Here is a 23,685-nt window from a genome sequence, read left to right on the forward strand (position 1 = left end):
ATCAGGTCAAGTAGATTTTAGGCCGAAGACTATAATAAGAGGTGAGGAAAGACACTATATCATACCTAAAGGGTCTGTCCAACAAGAAGGTCTAATAATTTTTAATATCTATGCCCCTAACACGGGGGCAGCCAATTATATAAATCAATTAATATATAAAAATCAAAGAAATGCATTGACAATAAAACAATAATGGTAGGGGACTTTAACACCCTGTTACTGAAATGGACAGATCATTTAAGTAAAAGATCAAAAAGGAAATAAAATCTTTAAATGACACACTGGACCAGATGCACATCATAGATATATTCAGAACATTTCATCCCAAAGCAACAGAATACACATTCTTCTCTAGTCCACATGGAACATTCTTCAGAGTAGATCACATCCTGGGTCACAAATCAGGTCTCAACCAGTACCAAAAGATTGGGATCATTCCCTGCATATTGTCAGACCACAATGCTCTGAAGCTATAACCCAATCACAAGAGGAAATTTGGAAAAAACTCAAATACATCGAGGTTAAAGAGCATCCTACTAAAGAATAAATGGGTCAACCAGGAAATTAAAGAAGAATTGAAAAAAATCATGGAAACAGATGATAATGGAAACACAACTGTTCAAAATGTTTGGGACACAGCAAAGGTGGTCCTGAGAGGAAAGTATACAGCAATACAAACGTTACAAAGAAGTAAGAAAGGTCTCAAATACACAGCCTAACCCTACACCTAAAGGAGCTGGAGAAAGAACAGCAAAAAAAGCCTAAGCCCAGCAGGAGAAGAGAAATCATAAAGATCAGAGCAGAAATCAATGAAATCAAAACCAAAAGGAGAGTAGAACAAATCAACGAAACTAGGAGCTGGTTCTTTGAAAGAATTAATAAGATTGATAAACTCCTGGCCAGACTTATCAAAAAGAAAAGAGAAAGGACCCAAATTAATAAAATCATGGATGAAAGAGAAGACATCATAACCAACACCAGAGAAATACAAACAATTATAAGTACATATTATGAGCAACTATACACCAGAAAATTTGATAATCTGGAAAAAATGGATGCTTCCCTAGAGACATATAAACTACCACACCTGAACCAGGAAGACATAGAAAACCTGAATAGACCTATAACCAGTAAGGAGATTGAAGCAGTCATCAAAAATCTCCCAACAAACAAGAGCCCAGGGCCAGAGGGCTTCCCAGGGGAATTCTACCAAACATTTAAAGAAAAACTAATACCTGTTCCGAAACTGTTCCAAAAAATAGAAATGGAAGGAAAACTTCCTAACTCATTTTATGAGCCAGCATTACCTTGATCTCCAAACCAAAGATCCCTTCAAAAAGGAGAATTACAGACCAATATCCTTGATGAACATGGATGCAAAAATTCTCATCAAATACTAGCCAATTGGATCCAATAGTACATTAAAAGGATTATTTACCACGAACAAGTGGGATTTATTCCTGGGCTGCAAGGTTGGTTCAACATCCACAAATCAATCAATGTGATACAATACATTAATGAAAGAAAGAACAAGAACCATTTGATCCTCTCAATAGAAGCTGAAAAAGCATTTGAGAAAGTACAGCATCCTTTCTAGAGATCAAAACTCTTCAAAGTGTAGGGATAGAAGGTACATACCTCAATATCATCAAAGCCATCTATGAAAAACCCACAGTGAATATCTTTCTCAATGGGGAAAAACTGAGAGCTTTTTCCCTAAGGTCAGAAACATGGCACAGATGTCCACGATCATCACTGGTATTCAACGTAGTACTAGAAGTCTTAGCCTCAGCAATCAGACAACAAAAAGAAATAAAAGGCATCTGATTCAGCAGAGAAGAAGTCAAACTCTCACTCTTTGCAGATGATATGATACTTTATGTGGAAAACCCAAAAGCTGCACTCCAAAACTGCTAGAACTGCTAGTGTCAGGATATAAAATCAGTGCACAGAAATCAATTGCATTTCTATACACCACAGAAAGACAGAAGAAAGAGAAATTAAGGAGTTGATCCCATTGCACCCAAATGCATAAGATACTTGGGAATATACCTAACCAAAGACACAAAGGATCTGTACTCAGAAAACCATAAAGTACTCATGAAAGAAATTGAGGAAGACACAGAGAAATGGAAAAAATGTTCCATGCTCATGGATTGGAAGAAAAAATACTGTGAAAATAACTATGCTACCTAGAACAATCTACACATTTAGGTCAATCCTTATCAAAATACCATCAATTTTTTTCAAAGAAATGGAACAAATAATCCTAAAATTTATATGGAACCAGAAAAGACCCTGAATATCCAGAGGAATGTTGAAAAAGAAACCAAAGTTGAAAGCATCACAATTCCAGACTTCAAACTCTATTACAAGGCTGTCATCATCAAGACAGTATGGTACTGGCACAAAAGCAGACCAATAGGTCAATGGAACAGAATAGAGAGTGCAGAAGTAGACCCTCAACTCTATGGTCCACTAATCTTTGACAAAGCAGGAAAGAATGGCCAATGGGAAAAAAGACAGTCTCTTTAACAAATGGTGTAGAAAAAATTTGACAGCCACATCCAGAAGAATGAAACTGGACCATTTCCTTATATCACACACAAAAATAGACTCAAAATGGATGAAAGACCTCAATGTGAGATTGGAATCCATCAAATTCCTTGAGGAGGACACAGGTAGCAACCTTTTCGACCTGAGACACAGCAACTTCTTCCTAGAAACATTACCAAAAGCAAGGCAAGCAAGGGCAAAGTGAACTATTGGGACTTCATCAAGATCAAAAGCTTTTGCTCAGCAGAGGAAAGGATCAACAAAACCAAAAGACAACCAACAGAATGGGAGAATATATTTGCAAATGACATATCAGATAAAGGGCTAGTGTCCAAAATCTATGAAGAACTTATCAAACTCAACATACAAAGAACAAATAATCCAATCAAGAAATGGGCAGAAGACATGAGTAGACATTTCTAAAAAGAAGACATCCAGATGGCCAATAGACACATGAAAAAGCGCTCCATATTACTCGGCATCAGGGAAATACAAATCAAAATCACAGTGAGGTACCACCTCACACCAGTCAAATGGTTAAAATTAACAAGTCAGGACATGAAAGATATTGGTGAGGATGCAAGCTGGTGCAGCCACTCAGGAAAACAGCATAAAATCTCCTCAAAAAGTTGAAAATATCAACTGTATGACCCAGCAATCACACTACTAGGTATTTACCCTAAAGATACAAATGTAGTGATCCAAAGGGGCACATGCACTCGAATGTTTATAGCAGCAATCTCCACAATAGCCAAACTATGGAAAGAACCTAGATGTCCATCAGTAGATAACTGGATAAAGAAGAAGTTATATATATATATATATATATATGTATATATATATATATATTTCAAAAAATGAAATCTTGCCATTTGCAACGACTTGGATGGAACTAGAGGGTATTATGCTAAGTGAAATTAGTCAATCAGAGAAAGACAATTATCATATGGTCTCTCTGATTTGAAGAATTTGAGAGGCAGGGTTGGGGGTCGTGGGGGTTAGGGAAGGAAAAAAATGAAACATGATGGGACCAGGGAGGGAGAAAAACCATAAGAGACTCTTAATCTCAGGAAATAAACTGAGATTATTTGCTGGGGGTTGGGTGGGAGGGATTGGGAGGCTGGGTTATGGACATTGGGGAGGGTATGTGCTGTGGTGAGTGCTGTGAATTTTGTAAGACTGATGATTCACAGATCTGTACCCCTGAAGCAAATAATATATTATATGTCAATAAAAATAAATAAATGAATAAATAAATTAAAAAAATAAAAAAGTAAAAAAAAATTAAAAAAGACAAATTCTCCTCTGAATGCTTACATATTTTCTCATCCAAATTTTCCGATTTTGATATTAAACTCCTGTATCATTTAAAAACCCTCAAAATAGTAAAAGTCTTTCTCTTGAGAAAAAGAAAGAAAATAATTTTTGTTCACAGAATTCCTTATGACCTTTTAGTTATTTTTATACATAAGGGAAAATGAAACCAATCACATGATAAAATAGACTATGAATGGAGGTGTAGGGACAGCTTCTCTGGAGGTCTTTGCAGATAGCACAAGCCTTTACCTTACTAGGAGAGTTCAAGTGTGATCCTTTCCAGAGGTTCTAAAATTTTTTGGTAATGTTGTCAGGACTCTTTAAGGATGCATAAACATATGAGTGGTTGATAAAAACTATAAAGTTTATCCTGTTTTTATAAGCTAGTGTTAAATCTAGCTTTAATTTTTTTTTTTTTTAAGATTTCATTTATTCATTTGGGAGAGAGAGAGACAGAGATAGCGGCAAAGATAGAGAGAGCAGGAGTGGGGAGGAAAGGGAGAAGCAGGCTCCCTGCTGAGCAGAGTCCAACTCTGGGTTTGGTCCCAAGATCCTGGAATTCTGACCTGAGCGGAAGGCAGATGCTTAACTGACTTGAGCCACACAGGTGTCCCAAATCTAGCACTGATTTTATAAATTATTTCTACCATAGATATGTAATTCAAATCTGAGACTTGAATGCAGATATTAGAACTTTGTATAGTCGCATGGATTGGATGACATTGTCTAGATCATATCCATGGTTCCAGCTCTGATCAGAGGACTTCCAAATTACAGCTCCAGCCTGCACTTTTTCTACTGTGATAATACATGCTCAGTTTACTACGGGCATCTCAAATTCAACATTTCTAAAATGCAATTCATTATATTTTTCTATATAATCTTGTTACTCCTCCTAAATTATCTGGATTGGTGAATGGTCTCCACAATCTATCACACTGCCTGAAACTGAAAGGTTAAATTTCTGGGAATTTGCTCATGTCTGATGAAATATAATTTGTATGATTTCTCCTCTTCTCCTGGTAATTTTCTTATTTTTTCACACTCGTTAACGCCTCCATGAAGATCATCTTTGGAAAAGGAAATGCATAGTACCATAAATGCTATTTATACTTGTAAAATTAGACTTCCTTTTATAAAGAAATCCTAGGAAAAGTGAAAAATTGGAGAGATTATTTAAACATTGTTTTTAAAATATTCTCCTTCCTTTAGCATGCTTCATTAGTTTTAAAACTCTTTATTTTGTCTGACTTTATTAATTTTATTTATTAATATATTGTAATATATAATTATATTATATATTATATATGGTTAATATATAATTATAATATATATTTTAATACTATATAATTATTATATAAAATAATTTATTTGTTAAGTATATAATTATTTATTTATTTAAAACTCTTTATCTAATTTTTTTTTGTCTGATTTGTCTGACTTCAAAATAAAGGTAGCAAAGTAATAGAATGGTATCTCAATTCAGAGGGAGATAAGCGATGGTCCTTAAGTTTATCAACCACAGACGTCAGCATGAGATCCCAGCTTGGTACCAGTAACTAGGTGGCCAGGAACAACATCTTACAAACAGCAAATACCAGCCATCAAATACCAAGGAACCAGTTCAAGTTGCCTCCCCAGCCTCTCCCATGATGAGGATGACATTTCAGGCAGAGAAACAGGAAGAAGGGAGGAAATTGGAAAGATTGAGCTTGTATAGACAAATAGAGACAAGTTATTGAGACCAGGGTGGATTTTTTGCAGTTTGATCCTCCTCTTTCTATAGTGGGTTTAGAATGCTTTTGTGTTCTTTAGAAGTTGGTAATTTAAATCTATGTTTTCCAGAACTCGAGCAGCTAGGGTTCTTGTTACAGATAAGTTTCTACCATTTGGATGCATGCAAGTGAGACTGGAAGTTTGAGATACCGGTCCTGTGGGTATCTAGCATGAGCTGGCGCAGTTACTGAAGCCAGGCTCAGCGTTCATTTTTCACAGGTAAATAGATGACTAGCACTAGAGAAACACTCGTGACTAGTGGCAACAGCAGCAGATGCTTCCTGATCTTGAACTTGTAATGATTGTGGTTTTTTTCCCCATTCCTGACTCCTGCTTCTATAGCCTTTACAACTCTATGAACACCTTCTTCTTTGTATGAAATCTCTTTTTCCTAAGGGCTCCCCCTGCAAACCCCAATCTAGAGTGGTTTCTGTTTCCTTTTCCCAGAGGGGATTGCGGATAACAGACTCTCAAGGATGGAAACATTGAATTGATTATCTGACTTGGCTGGTTTTGAAGATAAAGGCAATACTGTTACTATCAGAAAATAGGACTCTCAAAGGTTATGGAACACTGTGTCAAAGAAGTTACTTAAATGATCACTTATGGCTTCTTCATGACATGCTTCTTAGAAGGCTACACTCTGGCACAGTGGTTGTTATGATAAATCATTAGAATGAAACTGGGGAATTTCAAGGGTTTTGTAATAAGACAGCTATGGAGATGTCCTGGAGAGATTAATGCAAGGAAATGAGAAGCCCAGAGTTTCACACTATTAGTTCGAAAAAGTTCAAAGAATCAGGGATCTTCCATGACTACTCTAAGATAATCTTATCCCTTGTGATCTCAGAGTTGATGTAACCTCAAATCAGATAGAATCTGATGCAATGGGTTACCAAGGTTACAGTAGAAGCCCAATTCCTGTGTTGTTATCTCCTTTAAGTGAACATCAGGATACTGATTTGGGAGGAGAGAGACCCTTTGAACTGTAAAGAGACATTTAAATGTGTGGAGTTGAATTTGAATACTCCAAATCCCAACCCCATGCAACCTCTCCCATCAGCATAAGCAGCTCCCATCCTTGGTCCCATGATTGTAGCTGGAGACACGTTAGTTACTTTACTTGAGGTAAACAACTTGTGAGGTCTCTCCAGGTCCCACATTTTGAGCTTCTTCTTTGACTCCCAGCCTATTATAAACACACCACAGGAGCCAAGCATAAGTTGTACTTAAAAAATGAAGATTGACATACCAAAAGATTTTGCTTGGGAGCAAATGGGAGACTTGCTGACGCCCACTCTTATAGCCTTACTGGGAATTTTCTAAGTATATGATTTCTGTTCAACATACCTATAATGGGAACTGTTTTATGTGTTAAACCCTGATACAGAGACTGTTTGAATTATTGGATTAAAATATGGTTTAAGTGTGACTGGACATTTACAGCATTTGGGGAGCTTAAGTGGAACCTCATGAGTGATGCCAAAGTAGTGCATTTTTTCTGAAACTCTGAGCTTCAGTGTATTTGACTTTTGTGGTTTTGCTACAGAAATGACACTTTTCAACATTTTTCTGCATCTCCCATGTGGGTTCTGTGGACAGGGTCAGGAGCCTTAAAATAAAAAACATACTACTCTTCTGGGCATCAGAACTATTTGTATTGCTTCTCAGCCTTTTGGCTAAGATTAAGTGCAGAATTTTCTATTTGTTTCCTTGGCTGTCAGGTTTTGGTTTGTGACATTGTCATTCTGGTCTGGCTGTGTTTATTGGCTTTTTGGCAAGTTTTTACTTTTAAAAACTTGGTTCATATCTTTGGGTATAAGAAAGGAAAATTCTGTGAGAGATTTGATTCCCCCATTTTATTTATTTATTTATTTTTAACGTAAAAAGGATTTTACTTATTTATTTGTCAGAGAGAGAGAGAGAGGGTGCAAACAGGGGGAGCAGCAGGCAGAAGGAGAAGCAGGCTCTTAGCTGAGCAAGGAGCCTATTGTGGAAGTTGATTCCAGGATCCTGGGATCATGACCTGAGCTGAAGGGAGACACTTAATTGACTGAGCCACTTGGGTATCCCTTGATTCCCCCATTTTAACAGAGAAATTGAGTATTAGCACTTAGCACTAAGAAAACTTGTACTTAGCAATTACCTTAGGTACTTTATTTTGTCCACATAACTCTCTTTGATCATTATTGTCATCTCCATTTACAGATGGAAAACTGCTTCTAAGAAGTTGAAGTGTAACAGATTATTAAAAATTACTAAGGAGTGAAAATAATAAAATTATTTTCATATTCTCTTTTCTAGGCCAAATACATGATTTATCAGTTGATAGTCTACCTATAGAATTCCAACTTTTGTGTGATGTCGGCTTTAAATACCTAGTTATTGCTGTTTATTACCTATTTTTCTGTTTTCTATTTCATTTCCTTCATCGAGGCTCTTACATCAGAATTGTATGAACAATACAAAAATTCATTAAAATAACAACCAGAAATAGTTATCAACTGGAATCTACGTCCATTGCTATTGTTACTTATGGAATCAGTGAAAGCATTGTAAATCATTAAAATATTACTAAAAATTAATTTTAAAACAAATTAATTTTCACATGATTTTTTTTTAACACATTTATAAATGTTATAGATAAAACAAGTAAGATAAATCATTTGGCTCTGGATATGTTGAGACAGTAATTATTTTTATAAGCAAGTTTGTTATGTATCTATAGAGCAAGGGACGCAGTGGTTTGCAAAGGTCTGAAGACTTTCTCCTTGCAGCCTGCTAGCGCCTTACTGGCTTTGTAGGAGGAGGATGTACACACCCCATGTTCATGTTCATGTTCCTGACACGTGGCCCAGACCTCAGAAAACAGCCATGGAAATCAGGTGAGGTGACAGCATTCCAGAACACAGGGCTGTTTCTGTGGTTAGTGTTTCACTGCTTTGAGGAAATTTATGAGATCAGGGGTTGGGCCAGTGCCAGTGGATGTTGATTTTCGTGCCCTCAGGTTCTTTTTTTTTTTTAAAGATTTTATTTATTTATTTAACAGAGATCACAAGTAAGCAGAGAGAGAGGAGGAAGCAGGCTCCCTATTCAGGCAGGGCTCTATCCCAGGACCCCGAGATCATGACCTGAGCCTAAGGCAGAGGCTTTTACCCACTGAGCCACCCACGTGCTCCTCATTCCCTCTGGTTCTTAGCAAGCCCTGTATTAAACTGAACTTTAACAAATGAACTATTTAATGTGCTGCTTTTTTTTTTTTTTTTTTTTTTTTACCATTAACTGATAGTGCAGTGCTTAAAATCCCAGGCTTAGGGCCCTGGGCTAATCCTTTGTCCCTCACCACTGCTCTCTATTTTAAGAGGTTCACTGTATATGGCCTTGGTTGCAACATTTTGGTCAAATAAATTCACACTGTGTAGTTTTTGATGCTGTTTCTCTTTTCCCATTTCCTTCCTTTCTTCCTTCGTTTCTTTCTTTTTAGATTTATTTAGTTGAGGTGCCTGGGTGGCTCAGTTAGTGAACATCTGCCTTCAGCCCAGGTCATGATCCTGTTGAGATGGGATCAAGCTCCACCTTGGGCTGTTCAGTGGGGAACCTGTTTCTCCCTCTGCCTCTGCTGCCCCCCTTGCTTTTGCTCTCTCACTCTCTCTCTCTCTGACAAATAAATAAATAAAATCTTGAAAAAAATAGATTTATTTATTTATTCTAGAGAGAGAAGAGGGAGAGAGAGAGGAAGGAGAGGTGGGAGTGGGGGCAGGGAAGGGTAGGGATAGGGGTGGAGAGAATCTCAAACAGACTGCCCTCTGAGTGCGGAGCCCTAGGCAAGCCTCAGTCCCTTACCCCGAGATCATGACCTGAGCAGAAACCAAGAGCTGGACATTTACCTGACTGAGCAACCCAGGAGCCCCTCTTTTCTTTTTCTTAATCCTATTCCTCTTCTCTCCCTTTCTACCTTATTGTACCTCAACACAACACAAACACATGTATGTACACACAGAGTGGAAAAAAAAAAAAAGAAAAAGGAGGAGAAGAGAGGTGATATCAGGATAGATGCTGGGAATTTTAGAATGCAGAAAGAAAGAGGACAAAACTGCTTCTACTTCCCGAAGATAGAACATATCTTTTCCGGGGAGATCTCTTTTTCAACAGCAACATCTTCAAACACACCAGCCTTTTAGTAATTAGCTTTTACCTTCCTTTCCGCCTTCCTAAAGCATTTGCTTCTTCCCACCCATTACTTCCTCCCACCAGAAGGCAGGAACATAGAACATAGGAATTGTAGCCAAAATTGCAAAGTTGGAAATTTCACATTTTTAAGAAAACAGCTTTTGGTATATGTGTTGCTGTATTTTAATTCCTTCATTTTTAAGGGTGTCTGGGGCAGTCCGCAGAATGGTTTTTCACACTTGAGTAATGATCCCACTGAAGTTTGATTCTCTGACTTCTCTTGAGGTATTGCAGGGTAGTGTAATAACACTGTCCCCAAAGAACAGTGTGGTAGGGATTATGGGTCCCTATGTGTTGGTATTGCTGCATGAGTAGCAATGATGACAGATATATATGTTTACTAAAAAAGTGATTTTTCTACTAAAAAAATGGTGTAATGATGCTAGTGTTAAAAAGGAGACACCAGGCCCCAAATGGTATCGCTGGTGCTAATCCCCCACATCAGCAAATGGAAGGCTTAATACTTAACCTAAATGCCGTCTGAATGCCCTAGGAATGTGACCTTGAACCAGCCAACCTGAAATTTCCGGGTCAGCCCTAGGAGGTAATCTGCTGATAAACCCCTTCTGTTTCTCTTAGGAGGGCATCCTTGCCTAAAACAATGCATTCTTTGTTAATAATTTCCCTTTTTTGGTTCCCTCTATGCCTTTAGAAACATTTTCTTTTCTTTTTTAAGATTTAAGATTTTATTTATTTAGTTGAGAAAGAGAGAAAACAGGAGTAGAGGAGAGCGGCAGAGGGAGAGGGAGTGTGGCAGGGGGAGAGGAAGAGGGACCTGGGGTTGGGGAGCAGGGAGAAGTGGATTCCCCACTGAACGGGCAGCCTGATGTGGGGCTGGATGTGGGGCTGGATGTGGGGCTAGACACAGGGCTGGGTACAGGGCTGGTTATGGGGCTCGATCCCAGGACCTGGGGATCATGACCTGAGCCAAAGGCAGATGCCTACTGAGGGAACCAGGCGCCCTAGAAACATTTTCTTTTCTACAGCTCAACAGAGCTTCTTTCTACCTACGAGTTTGGATGCTGCTTGATTCATGAATTGTTAAATAAAGCCAATTTGATCCATTTATTCAGTTGAATATTTGTTATTTAACATAGTGTGGATAAAAATGAATGACACAGACCAAGAAAAATCTGGTGGCACATGCTGCCTGCGCTCAGTAGGTATTTGCTGAGTGAATGAATGAATGAATGAATGAGGTTCTATCCTCAAACACACTTCAGAGAAAACCCAGTCTCTTCTTCTACAATAAAATTTGGGAACTGGGGCATTTACTGAAAACACAGTTTTCCAGGCTCTTCTACTGGACATTCTGATTTATCTGGTCAGTACAGGTCAGTATTAGCACTAAATAAGATTAATGCAAATGGTCCCTCATTTAAGGGCACTTTGCTTCTATCTGTCTTATTATACTAACTATAATCTGCTTCATACTATGCTTATTTATATGTGTATTTTATCTCCTTATGGGAGTATAGTAGGAAATAATATTACAAACTTCACACATTTTTAAATATACTTCAGTGACTTTAGAGGTACTTTTAACATATTTAAAATGTGGCACAGGAAATATTAAAACATTATTTCACTTGCACCAAGTATTTGTTATAATTTAGTTTTATGGAAAAGTAGATTACACATTAGTTAGAATTCCCAACAAAGGCACCTCCCCTGCCCATGCTCTCAGATTCTCCTGGCATGGGGTGCAGGACAGGGGTGGGAGTTCAGGGGATGAGGTCTGGATGCTAATCAAAAGGTCCAAGTTTCTTTTCTTTCTTCTCTCTCTTCTTGAAAATATGTTTTTATTTATCTTAAGTAGGCTCCATCCCCAACGTGGGGCTTGAACTCATGACCCCGAGATCAAGAATCACATACCAACTGGGCAAGCCCCAGGTCAAGTTTCTTGAATACATTAATTTGCTATGGTGTTGTATTAGGCTTCCCTCTAATAATTTCCTGGGATTCTCCATGAGAAGAGAGCTCTGTGGTGAAATATGTTTGGAAATGCTGTGTCCTATATCGGCATTTAGGATTAATAGTGCGTGTTGGCATGAGGAAAGGAGAAGGCAGGCGTTAAAAAATTATCTTGAATTTTGTTGAATTCTTGTTATAAGATGCCATACATTTTGGAAAGTGTTTGCTTTTGCATTTGCACAAGGAAGAGTATGCCTAGATCACTGGTTTTGGAAATGTAGCTCCACGACCGGCAGCATCCGCTTCACTTAGGGACTTGGAAGAAAGGGAAATTCTTGAGTCTCATTCTGGAGGCATTGAATCGGAAACTGGAGATGGGGCTGAGCCCTGTAGGTTTTAAGAAGCTTGATCTGCTGAAGCTTGAAAACCACTGCTCTGCACTCATTAATCACTTTCTAAGTGTTCCAAATACAGCAATAAAATTGTCTGTACATCGGGAAGTGAATCATTTCAAAATGTTAATGAGTGTGATGTTCATCTGCTGTTACATTGTTAACAATGCAGATTTCTGGACTTACCTACAAGGTCAGCATTTCACTCAGAACTCTCACTCCTCTCACCAGCCCCCGGGGACAGTGCTGCAGTTAGTTCTGAGAGCTGGCTTCCCAGAGTTCCCACAGATTTGCAGTTCCCACAGTTCAGCACTGAACTCCTGGGTACTTTTGATATTTGGATTTTGAATAATCAAAAGTTAAGGGACTTGAGTCTGACAGGTGGTCAGCAAAAGGAGGATATAAGGATGCTGCTCTGAACAGTCTTCCTCTTTTATTAAAATGAAGGCGTGGGGCGCCTGGGTGGCTCAGTGGGTTAAAGCCTCTACCTTCGGCTCAGGTCATGATCCAAGGGTCCTGGAATGGAGCCCAGCATTGGGCTCTCTGCTAGGTGGGGATCCTGCTTCCTCCTCTCTCTCTGCCTGCCTCTCTGCCTGCTTGTGATCTCTGTCTGTCAAATAAATAAATAAAATCTTAAAAAAAAAATGAAGGCGTAAGTACTATGGGTTACAGAGCATACCTGCTGATTGATGAATGAATGAATAATTTTAAAGTCTGGATTTACATAAAGTGAGCATTCTGGATTCTTAGACATTTACTCAATTCTCAGCATCCATTCTTGGGACATAAGGAGAATCTTTTTCTCAGAAAGTAATGATCCCCAATGTAAATGTGCCCTGGGCCATTAGAATAAACCTTTGGATGCCGGTTGGCCAGGCAGAGCAGTTCTCCCAGCTAACTATGTGACAATAGTAGCTTGCTGGACAGAATGCATTAACCTCTTTGTAGGGCCTTAATGTCTTTGGAGGCAACTCTGAAGAAATTAAGGGGTGTGACGTTATCCTGGGCCCATTTTAAAGGAAATTAATGCCACTGAAGAAACTGTCCTTTGTGGCCTATCTACTAGGAAGTGTCCTGAGATGGAAGTCTTGATGAAGCTAACCCAAACAGTGCTAAGCATTGTTGGATAAACAAACTTGAGGTTAAATTGAGGTTTGTCAGGACGCCTGGGTGGCTCAGTCAGTTAAGTGTCTGCCTTCAGCTCAGGTCATCATTCCAGGACCTGGGATCAAGTCCTGCGTTGGGCTTCTTGCTCAGCAGGGAGCCTGCTTCCTCTTTTGCCTGCCACTCCCCTTGCTTGTGCCCTTTCTGTTCTCTTTCTCTGACAAATAAATAAAATCTTAAAAAAAAATGAGGTTTGTTGAGCAAAGGGGAAAAAGAAAAAAGAGAGAGAGGGGGCAAACCAAGAAACAGACTCTTGACTCTAGAGAACAAATTGATGGTTCCCAGAGCAGGGGGTGGGGATGGGTGAAATAGGTGATGGGGATTCAGGAGGGCACTTGCTGTGATGGGCACCGGGTATTGTATGGAAGTGTTGAATCGCAGGTGTTGTATACCTGAAACTAATAGCACACTGTATGCTAACTAACTAGAATTTAAATAAAAGCTTAAAAAAATAAACTGAGGTTTGTCTGTATGGAAAAGTCAAACGTTCAGCTACTTAGGTATTTCCAATGTTATTTTGAGAATGAGAAATAGAAAACCAGGTATTCTTTTTTTTTTTTTTTTTAAAGATTTTATTCATCCACTTGACAGAGAGATCACAAGTAGGCAGAGCGGCAGGCAGAGAGAGAGAGAGAGAGAGAAGGAAGCAGGCTCCCCGCTGAGTAGAGAGCCCAACGTGGGACTTGATCACAGGACCCCGAGATCATGACCTGAGCCGAAGGCAGCGGCTTAACCCACTGAGCCACCCAGGTGCCCCGAAAACCAGGTATTCTTGAACATACAATGCATGGTTATGTATTAACACATACTCATGACCCATGTCATTTTTTCTCTTGTGTTTTTAACCTTAAAAAAGGTTAGCCACCAACTTTAAATGGAATATTCTAAAATGAGCTAAGTTCTACATGCTTGGCATTGCCATCATTTTGACAACTGGATGAAGACCTGTATTTAGGAAATGAAGGAATATTTGATGTTCCAGAATTTTCAATTCAGGCCCAATTAAAAATTAAAGGAGTCCTTGAATACACTTTAAACATTCTTAAAATATTTTTAAAGTTTTAAAAATATATGTCATCACCATCACACTCATAAATAAATTACTGTATATCTAATTCTCATAGGTTAGGAAGCACCAAGCCAGTGACAGGTAAATATTTTAGGGTATTAACAAAGTTTTCCTTCCCTTGAATTTTTTGCATTCTCTGTCCTTTTTCCTACGGCAGGCAGCTAAAATTTTCCACTTTCATTACCTTGGGGAAAGGGCAAGCAGAAGTTTTCAGATAACGAAAGGAGTCAAATTCTAAGCATTCAATTTTCAAAGGCCTATATTTGAGGGTTGAGATTTGGAAAAACAAAAAAAGAAGGGTGGGATTTGCTGTTCCTCATCTGCATAGGATACCTGGGCCAGAGAGGGAGAGAATGGAAGGGTCTTCTTGCCCTTACTTTTCCCTAGGCAGCAGAAGCTGGGGGAAACCAGAAACTCTTTATCTTCCTTATGTCTGCAAAGACCTTATTTCCTAATAGGGTCACATTCTGAGGTTGTAGGTGGACATAAATTTTTAGTAGTTACTAGCCTACTATAACACTCAAAATGTATTAGAAGAGATTTCTATTTCCCCTGTGGATTATAGAAATACTAACATGGAAACAGAATAGCAAACGTCTTCACCATTTTTCCTGTAGACATCCTTGTCCTCTGCTAAAGTGAGGAATGGTCAAAGAAGGAGTCTACAGAGGGGCGACATCAGACCTCGGGTCTTTATGGTAGAGTAATTCAACGGGGCCCCGACAGGGGGATGAGGTGGGTGGACATAACTTCAGTGGGGAGTCCTCTTTGTATGACCATCTGCTTATAATACAAAAGAAGGAAGGCAAGCAACTTTCTAATCTGGAAATGCAGAGTGCTTTTTAAATAAGAATGTAGAGGTAGTGAACAAATGCTATAGTATCTGAGAATTTTATTCTACTTTAATATTTAATTTTTACTACTGAGTTAGCACTCCACTTAAAATGGACATAAATGATTTCCCAGTGAGGGTCCTCACCTTTTTGTAATCCAGTTCCTTCAGTGTTTACCCAGATGTATTCTCCCAAGTATCTGAGAGTTTTAGCTGAAAAAGTGAAAGGTCCCCCTTTTTTTGGCTTGTTATTCTTGCAACAAATACTGCTCTAATGATTCTTTAAGACTTTTTTTTTTAATTTTTTTTGTTCTCTAGCCTGTTTGATTGCATCTGTGACGGTTCTAAGAAGAAAAATGGTTTAGTGATACAACACAAAAGCATATGAAAATTGTATGAGAATTATATCAAATGGTATAACTCAGGGAAAAAATTATTCATTTCCATGTTGAAGTTTATCAATCAGGCTCAAAGTTATTATAAAAATGGTGCAATTGATTTTTATAAATATATGACAAATGTTTTGTTCCCTGTGTCCAGGAGCTCTAAAAAATAGTAAATATTTCCTTGAAAGATATATCAAACAAGAGACAGATGAAAAGGGGGGGGTTGCTGGCGCTTGGTTGGCTTGGTTATTAAGCAGCTGCCTTTGGCTCAGGTCATGATCCCGGGGTCCTGGGATCTGTTTCCACATAGGGCTCCCTGCTTGGTGGGGAGCCTGCTTTTCCCTCTCTAGCACCCCTGTGCTTGTGTTTTTTCCCTTGCTATCTCTCTCTGTTATAAATAAAAATAAAATATTAAAAAAATTTTGTATTGCCCAAATATTTTAGAAAGAAAGGGATTTTTGTGAATCCAATGGAAAATTTTAAATCTATTGCTTTTGTTCACACTGTGTCCATGAAAAATGTTCACTGAGTAGATGTGTTATACTTTTTATACTGAGACATTTAATTTTATTTTTGTATTTAGTAAGTTATTCCATTATCAAGAAATTATTTTTTAAAAGAAAACTGGGAATTCAATAGTCAAATCAGAGTGCTTCTTTAAAATGCCTGTGATAATACAAATGTTCTATTTTTTTTCCTAAATATATTTAGTTCATATTCCAGCTCAATATATGGGGAATCAGTTAAATTTATTTAGTGGTGCTTTCTTTTTTTTTGGTAACTGCTAAATTTTATTACTACTATTTTGATTGGACTTACTTTTCCTCTTTAATAATTATCGTTGGTGTCAATGTTAAGTAGTTTAGAGGCATATTTTTGGATATATTTTAAAATATCTAATTAAGGAAAAGTCACCCCCTTCCATTACAAGAAGATTTTTTATTTGGCAATATACTGTTAAGTCGTAAATAATCCCCCTGAAAATAATTTTAGCTGTGGATTTTTCTTTTACTTATATGTTAAGATACTGTATTTTATGTGATCATAAATATACTTAATGCTGTTTATTCAAATATGCACGAGTTTTACATATTCTGAAAACCAACTTTCTGACTTGATTTAATTAGCATTAAACAGAATATAAGCATGAATATCTTAAAAACTAACAGCCAGGGGAATACAAATACTATAAAATGAGAAGAAAAATAAAAAACCCATGGCTGGTGAAAGGAATTCAGTAATAAGATGCAAAAGAAATAACTGCATTTCATCATTTTTATCACCAGAGTCCTAAAGGTGGTGGTAAAATTTTGTTACCTTTCGTGGGATGTTTCAGCCTACTCACTCATGGACAGCAACAATGTGTCAGCTGACCATTGTTGAGGTTTTGACCAGAGTTCAATTTTTTTTTTAATATTTTATTTATTTATTTGACAGAGAGAGAGAGAGATCACAAGCAGGCAGAGCATCAGGTGGAGAGAGGGGGGAAACAGGTTCTCCCCTGAGCAGAGAGCCTGATGCGGTGCTCTATCCCAAAACCCTGAGATCATGACCTGGGCCGAAGGCAGAGGCTTAACCCATTGAGCCACCCAGGTGCCCCTTTTTTTGGTATTTCTAGATGACTGCAACAAAAAACAGTGTTAGAGTTTCTTATGGAAATGAACACATTTGGTAATAATGATTTTTGTTTGTTAGCAAGTGAGCACGCTGGCATAGTGTATGGAAACCTTGATTCTAGTTTATTTCTACTGATGCTACTATTTCACATGCATTCTTATTTTCTGCTCACTTGGGCGGAGGCCAGTAGTTCTCAAAATGTGGTTAGTGTGCATCGGAATGACTTGAAGAACTTGCAGAAACATTGTTGAGCCACTGGCAGAGTTTCTGATTCAATCAGGCTGCGCTGGGGTCTGAGAACTTACATTCCTAACAACTTCATGGCTAATGCTGAGGGGTTTGGTCCAGAACAACACTGGGAGATCTGCTGGTCTAGATGAATTTCCAGAGAGATATATTTCTGAAATAATATCGGGAATAGTTTAACATAGCATTTGTTACATAGATATGTTTCCATAAGAAGAGATTATGATTTCACCCGTATTTCCAAAACTGGACTTAAGGGTTTTCAAATGTTGCCAATGGTGAATAAAGGAGGTTTTAAAATAGCACATTCTTTTTGGGCTAATAAAAAAATTTTAATATTAATTTCTTTTCAAATGTCACTTGTATTTTTGGTAATTAGTATTTTTGATTAAACAAAATGCTGTTCATTTTCATATGCCAAGATTAAGGTCTTTATATACACCTATAGCTAGAACTTGACTTATTTCATCTGTGACCTGAATATTTTATTTTTATGAATGAATTCCCTGGTCATGTCAGAGGTCCTTAAGACAACAAATTAGCAAAACTTTCAGAACAGATTGTTTATACTATTTTGACTTAACTTGCTTCACACTTCCCTTCATACACACAGACCAGTATTTCCCTGTTTTGAAGTCTAATCAAATATAAACAATTCCTGGGATTGAATTAAAAAGATGTGAACTCCAGAGTAACTACTGAATATAGAGATCAATAATCTGAACTGCACACACACACATATATAAATAAAGTAAATGAATTGCATATATATATATATATATATATGCAATTCACTTACTTTTGACAACAAATTTACATTATTCTGATTTCACAAATAAAGAAAATGGGATGGAGCCAAAAAAAGATATGCCCAGGTAACAACAGATAGAAAGAGGCACTTCTAGGATCTGAGCATGAAATTTCTGATGCCTGGTTGAGAATCTTCTAGCAATTATGTTTCTATTTATTTTTTTACTTTTTATTTATTTTTAAAAAGATTTTATTTATTTATTTGACAGACAGAAATCACAAGTAGGCAGAAAGGCAGGCAGTGAGAGATGGGAAAGCAGAGGAGCAGAGAGCCTGATGCGGGGCTCGATACCAGGACCCTGGGATCATGACCTGAGCCAAAGGCAGGGGCTCTAACCCACTGAGCCACCCAGGTGCCCTTCTATTTCTATTTAAAGAGAAATCAAAGAAGGTAAAGAATATTCGTTATTGTTGTTGAGATTATTTTTGTAAACTACTGACAATACAATAATTTTAGATGAGTGAATTTGGAGTGCTAATTGGGGGAAATTGAATCCAACTCAGGATTAGTTTTTGGGGAGAATCTGTTTTAGTCAATGGCAGGGATTAGGAATCTTTTTTGCTTTTTAAAAACTAAAACCTTTTGCAAAGCTGATGTTATGGACACTGTTTTCATTGAAAATCTATATGTGCACAAACATACAGCATTTTATAGTTTCCAGAGAATTCAAAGAACCCTCTGAAGATTTTCTTGAACGTCAGAGTCTACTGACCATAAAATCTAAGCCACTATCCTGGGATACAAAGCCCAAAGGTGCAGTACGGATAGCAGGTAACTATTGAGTACTATATAGAAATTAAAAGCAGAACATCTGGGTGGCTCAGTTGATTAAGCAGCTGCCTTCAGCTCAAGTTATGATCCTAGGGTCCTGGGATCAAGTCCCATATCAGACTCTCTGCTCAGTGGGGAGCCTGCTTCTCCCCTGCCTTCCCCTACTTGCTCTCTCTCTCTGCATCAAATAAATAAATAAAATCTTAAAAAAAGAATAAATCATCTGCTTGGGGTTTATATTTTGGAGGTAAAGATATTAAAATCTTTTTTTTTTAAAGATTTTATGTATTTATTTGACAGAGAGAAATCACAAGTAGATGGAGAGGCAGGCAGAGAGAGAGAGGGAAGCAGGCTCCCTGCTGAGCAGAGAGCCCGATGCGGGACTCGATCCCAGGACCGTGAGATCATGACCTGAGCTGAAGGCAGCGGCTTAATCCACTGAGCCACCCAGGCGCCCCGAGATATTAACATCTTTTTAACAACCAGTTTATAAACTCAATGAAGTGAGCTAAATGATAATTAAAGCCTAATTTATGAATATTGTGATGACGTGGTTTGAGATAGAAAAGAATAGAGGAAAAGAGGAACATGAAATAGAAAGGGAAGTTGAGAGAGAGTGAAAAAAGGGATGGAGACAGTTCCAGGGGCAGAATAGAAGTGGGGAGACATGGCAATGATGAGATGGAAGGAGAGAGCATGGCCCTCACATCCTCAGAGAGTTGAAAAAACACTGGGAGGAAGAAAAATTCAAAGAAGTGGAAAAAGAAGAAATCATGATGCATAGATACGTCTCCAACCAGATTTTTGCTCTGATTTATATTGTTTTCGTAAGTGTTAAGCCCAATCTTGTCATCAGAATTCAAATTCTATGTATAAAGAAATAGGCCTTAATATTTTCCCTGTTATATTCTCTCTATTAAAAATTCACCAGGATAATTAATCAGGATAACTAACATAATTGAGATGCAAATATACAAATCTACACAGTTAACACCCCCCCCATGCAAATAAACTATAATTACATTTTCAGGAGATGTGGGAAATCTCATCCACCTCCTGACTATCCCATAATCAATAGGAGGTATGCACACCCCCCCACCCACACATGCACACACACACATCCACTTATATAAACATAAAACTACAAAAGCAAATATCATTCCTTCAAATATGAGCTGCTGTTTTAATAAGTAAGTAGACAAACCATGGTTATTCCTAGAAATACTTAAATTGTTTAATTAACAGGACTTCCTAAAGTCATCAGGTGGGGCTTCTGAGTCGCTGAGAGTTAGTACCAGTGCTTGAGGTGTGGGGGTGGGGGGGAATGATAATAACACGTGTAGTAGAATTTGCAGAAGTTGCTGCCCTCCTTCTGCCCAAGACCTTGACAGCGTGACTTTGCAGCTCTTCTCAGCAGGGGGAGGCGTCCATTTCACCCCTTGAAACGCGGCTGACCTTGTGACTGGCTTTGGCATGGACGTGGGGGCGAGTGTGCCATTTTCGAAACTAGGTGTCGGGAGTGCTTGTATGCTTCCAGTTCACTGCTGGGTGCCATATCTCTATCGCGAGAACAAGCTTGGCTTAGCCTGCGGGAGAACTACTCTGGAGCTGAGTCACTTTGGTTATCTCAGCCGAGGTCCCAGGAATGACAACAAAGCTGATCCACAGATAACCGCAGATGCAATAGAAAATCCAACTGAGCTGAGAACTGCGGGGCTAATCGCCTCTGCGCGCAGCTTGGGTTGTTGACCCACAGAAGGGCCAGCTAAATGTCACTAAGTATGTAATAACAGCTCGCTGATACACAACTTAACATTTACTGAATGCTGATTATGTGTCAAGGACTGGGCTGAGCATCCCATAGACAAGATCTCACTGAATCTTTCCAAGACTGGGTGGACACAGATACTTTTGTCATTCTCATTTTACAGAGACGAAAACAGCCCTTTTCACACTCTTCGTATGGAGAAATGAAACCTAGATTTCCTGAACCTGATCTCCACACTCCAGTGTCATAGTGCCTAGATCTGAATTTGCTGTATGGTAAATCCTGAAAAACTTGAGTAACTAAGTATTATTACTCTGAGGATTGTTACTTTTGTTACTTGGTTTCTTTAAATTTGACACTAAAGCAAGAGCTCCCAAGCTTTATTTCGCTGAGAAACTACTTTTGGTGGTGAATTTGCTGTCCCTCCAAGTTCTTTCCTCCTTCCTACCAACATTTCCATTGGTGGCAAGCTCTTAATCCACTCTCTCTATCTGAACTGCTCCAAGCTTGAGAGGAAAGTGTCTGGCAATGGGCAGAACACTTCTTTTTTATTTTTCTTAAAATTTTTCAGTATTCACGTATTTTAACAAAATAGGATATGTATTTTATATTATATATTAAAATACATACTATATATATTATATTAATATTCTTAGATATAATATATATATTTATATATATTTTATATTTATGTGTTTAAAAATATATTTTCAAAAAAGAAAACATATGTATAGTCACCGAAATCAAGGGCAATTTTAGCTTAAGCTCACCAGTTCAGAAAGTGTGTTTTAAGTTAACCTCCACTACCTAGAGACAATGTTCCAAAGTGAGAAGTTTAAGTCCTTCAAAGTGGTGCCTTAAAAAGTGTCTACTACTTGTGGGAGTGAAAACATCAAGTCCTCTTCAGTGTATTATTTATGCAGCACTTAAAATTATTATGCATGTCTTTATCCTCCGAAAACAGCACCTTATTTCTCCATGAGTGAGAAATCTCATTATTTTACATTATTAACCAAAGTTCATTTTCCTGGTGAATCAAATCCAGCCAACCGAAGTTCTTTTATTAATTTGTGTTTTTGAGGGTTCAGAAATTTGAACAAAATTCTTACCGAAAGCCAAGTTTTCCAGAAGCCCTACTTTTTGGTCTTATGAGATTATAAATATGATTGTTGGTTAAATAATAAGCAAACTGGACTTATGGTTTGTTCTTTTCGAGGAGGTCTCGTTTGTCCTTCAGAACCGTGGTAAACAAAAGATAACAAAGGGCAATAGCTGTGAATACTTAATTAGCACCTGCTGTATGCCTGCTTTCTTCCAATCTCTCCTATATAATCTTCCCAGATTCTCTTGGTGTAGGATCAGTTTCCAAACCCTTTTCTAACACGAGGAAACAGAGGCAAACAGAGGCTAAAAAACATTCTCAAGACTGTATCGTATCATTGGTTCTTGTTGTACCCGGGTTCAAGCCCGGAAGTCTGGCTCCAGAGCCCGTATTCTCAGTTTCTACACGCTTCTGCCGGGAAGACGCTAACTGGACCAGTTTGCAGGTTAAAGACCCTAACCATTGTGCACACTCACCACTTTCCTGAAATTCTGGCTGTGAGACTACTACATGGAAAAGAATGGATATTTTAAGCTAATAAAAGAAAGGGAAGATTTCATTAAGTGACACCTATTTTGTAATTCGATTTAGTTTTCTCTTTCCCCTTCTCTTTCCTCCTTAGGAGATGTCTCAGCGACTTCACCTTCGGTGCTTCAGCCCAGGGTCCTGTGGTGACAATGGGCGCTTCACTCACCGCAGTTGTCCTCATCCGCCTGGTTGCCACAGTCGTCCACACCGTTGCAATGAAGCAGCTGAGGCAGGCACTTGGTGATATTCCCACAGGGGAAATAGCCGAGGGAGCACTTGACATCCTGCCCACTCCCGGGAACCACTGACGAGGAACGAGGAGAGAAGGTTAATACAAAAACATGTAAAAGAGCGGTTTCCTCCGGTATCCTAAAACTTGTCGTCTCATTCTGGCAGGTACAGCCCTCTATAGGGGAGCCCCACATTGCTTACTAGCCTGACCCCAACTATTTTCCAAGAACCTCCATGCTATTGGAGGTTCAAAGTACAGTCTTCTTTCCCATGTCCGCAGAAGATGCCAGGATTCTCCTTTCTTTGCCTTTTCTCATTTCTCACGCTGTTTCCCAAGTGGAATGTCCGCCCCCAGCCCCACCCTCCTCTTCGTCCTTCGCCCACCTCAATCCTTTTTCCATGAAATGTCTGCCATATTTTACAGGTTTATTCAATTCCCTTCTTCTTTTTCAAAAATCCCCCAGCCAGTCATTTAAAAAATTAGGAATTTATTAAGTTCTTACCCAGAATCAAGATTGGTTTGATACTAGAGGAAGAAGTCATAGAGAACATCAGGAAAGTACATGAGCCTGCTCACTCACGGATTAGATAATTCCTACGTGTGAGGCTCTGTGCAAGATTTTGCGCAAACCTCATTGAATGAAACGAGTTTCCTGCCCTTTCCGTATGGGCTTTTTTCACTTAGTAACATGCACTTAAGGGTCCTCTATTATGACTTTTTATGTCTTCCTATGACTTCTATGACTTTAGTAATTTGCATTTAAGGTCCTCTATGTCTCTTTAGTACTGAATAATATTCCTTTGTCTGAATGTACCCACGGAAGGACGTCTTGATTGCTTCCAAATTTTGACAATTATGAATGAAGTTGCTATAAACATCCATATGTGGGTTTTCTGTGGATATAAGTTAACTATACCACTTTAAAACCTCTGATTTATATAAACTTTAAAGATTATTGGAGACTCCAAATATAA

General features: G+C 38.3%; 1 protein-coding gene across 1 annotated transcript in view; it reads right to left on the reverse strand.

The window, feature by feature from the left end:
* RXFP1 (relaxin family peptide receptor 1) overlaps positions 1-22,973 on the reverse strand; it is a 68,656-nt gene extending 45,683 nt beyond the window's left edge. The window contains exon 1 of the mRNA XM_059374561.1: positions 22,646-22,973. Within this exon, the coding sequence (XP_059230544.1) occupies positions 22,646-22,904 (259 nt within the window). The 5' untranslated portion in view covers positions 22,905-22,973. The remainder of the gene's footprint in view (positions 1-22,645) is intronic.
* Between the last annotated feature and the right edge of the window lie 712 nt (positions 22,974-23,685).

The sequence above is a fragment of the Mustela nigripes genome, chromosome 1, assembly GCF_022355385.1.
Source record: "Mustela nigripes isolate SB6536 chromosome 1, MUSNIG.SB6536, whole genome shotgun sequence".
Lineage (NCBI taxonomy): Eukaryota > Metazoa > Chordata > Mammalia > Carnivora > Mustelidae > Mustela > Mustela nigripes.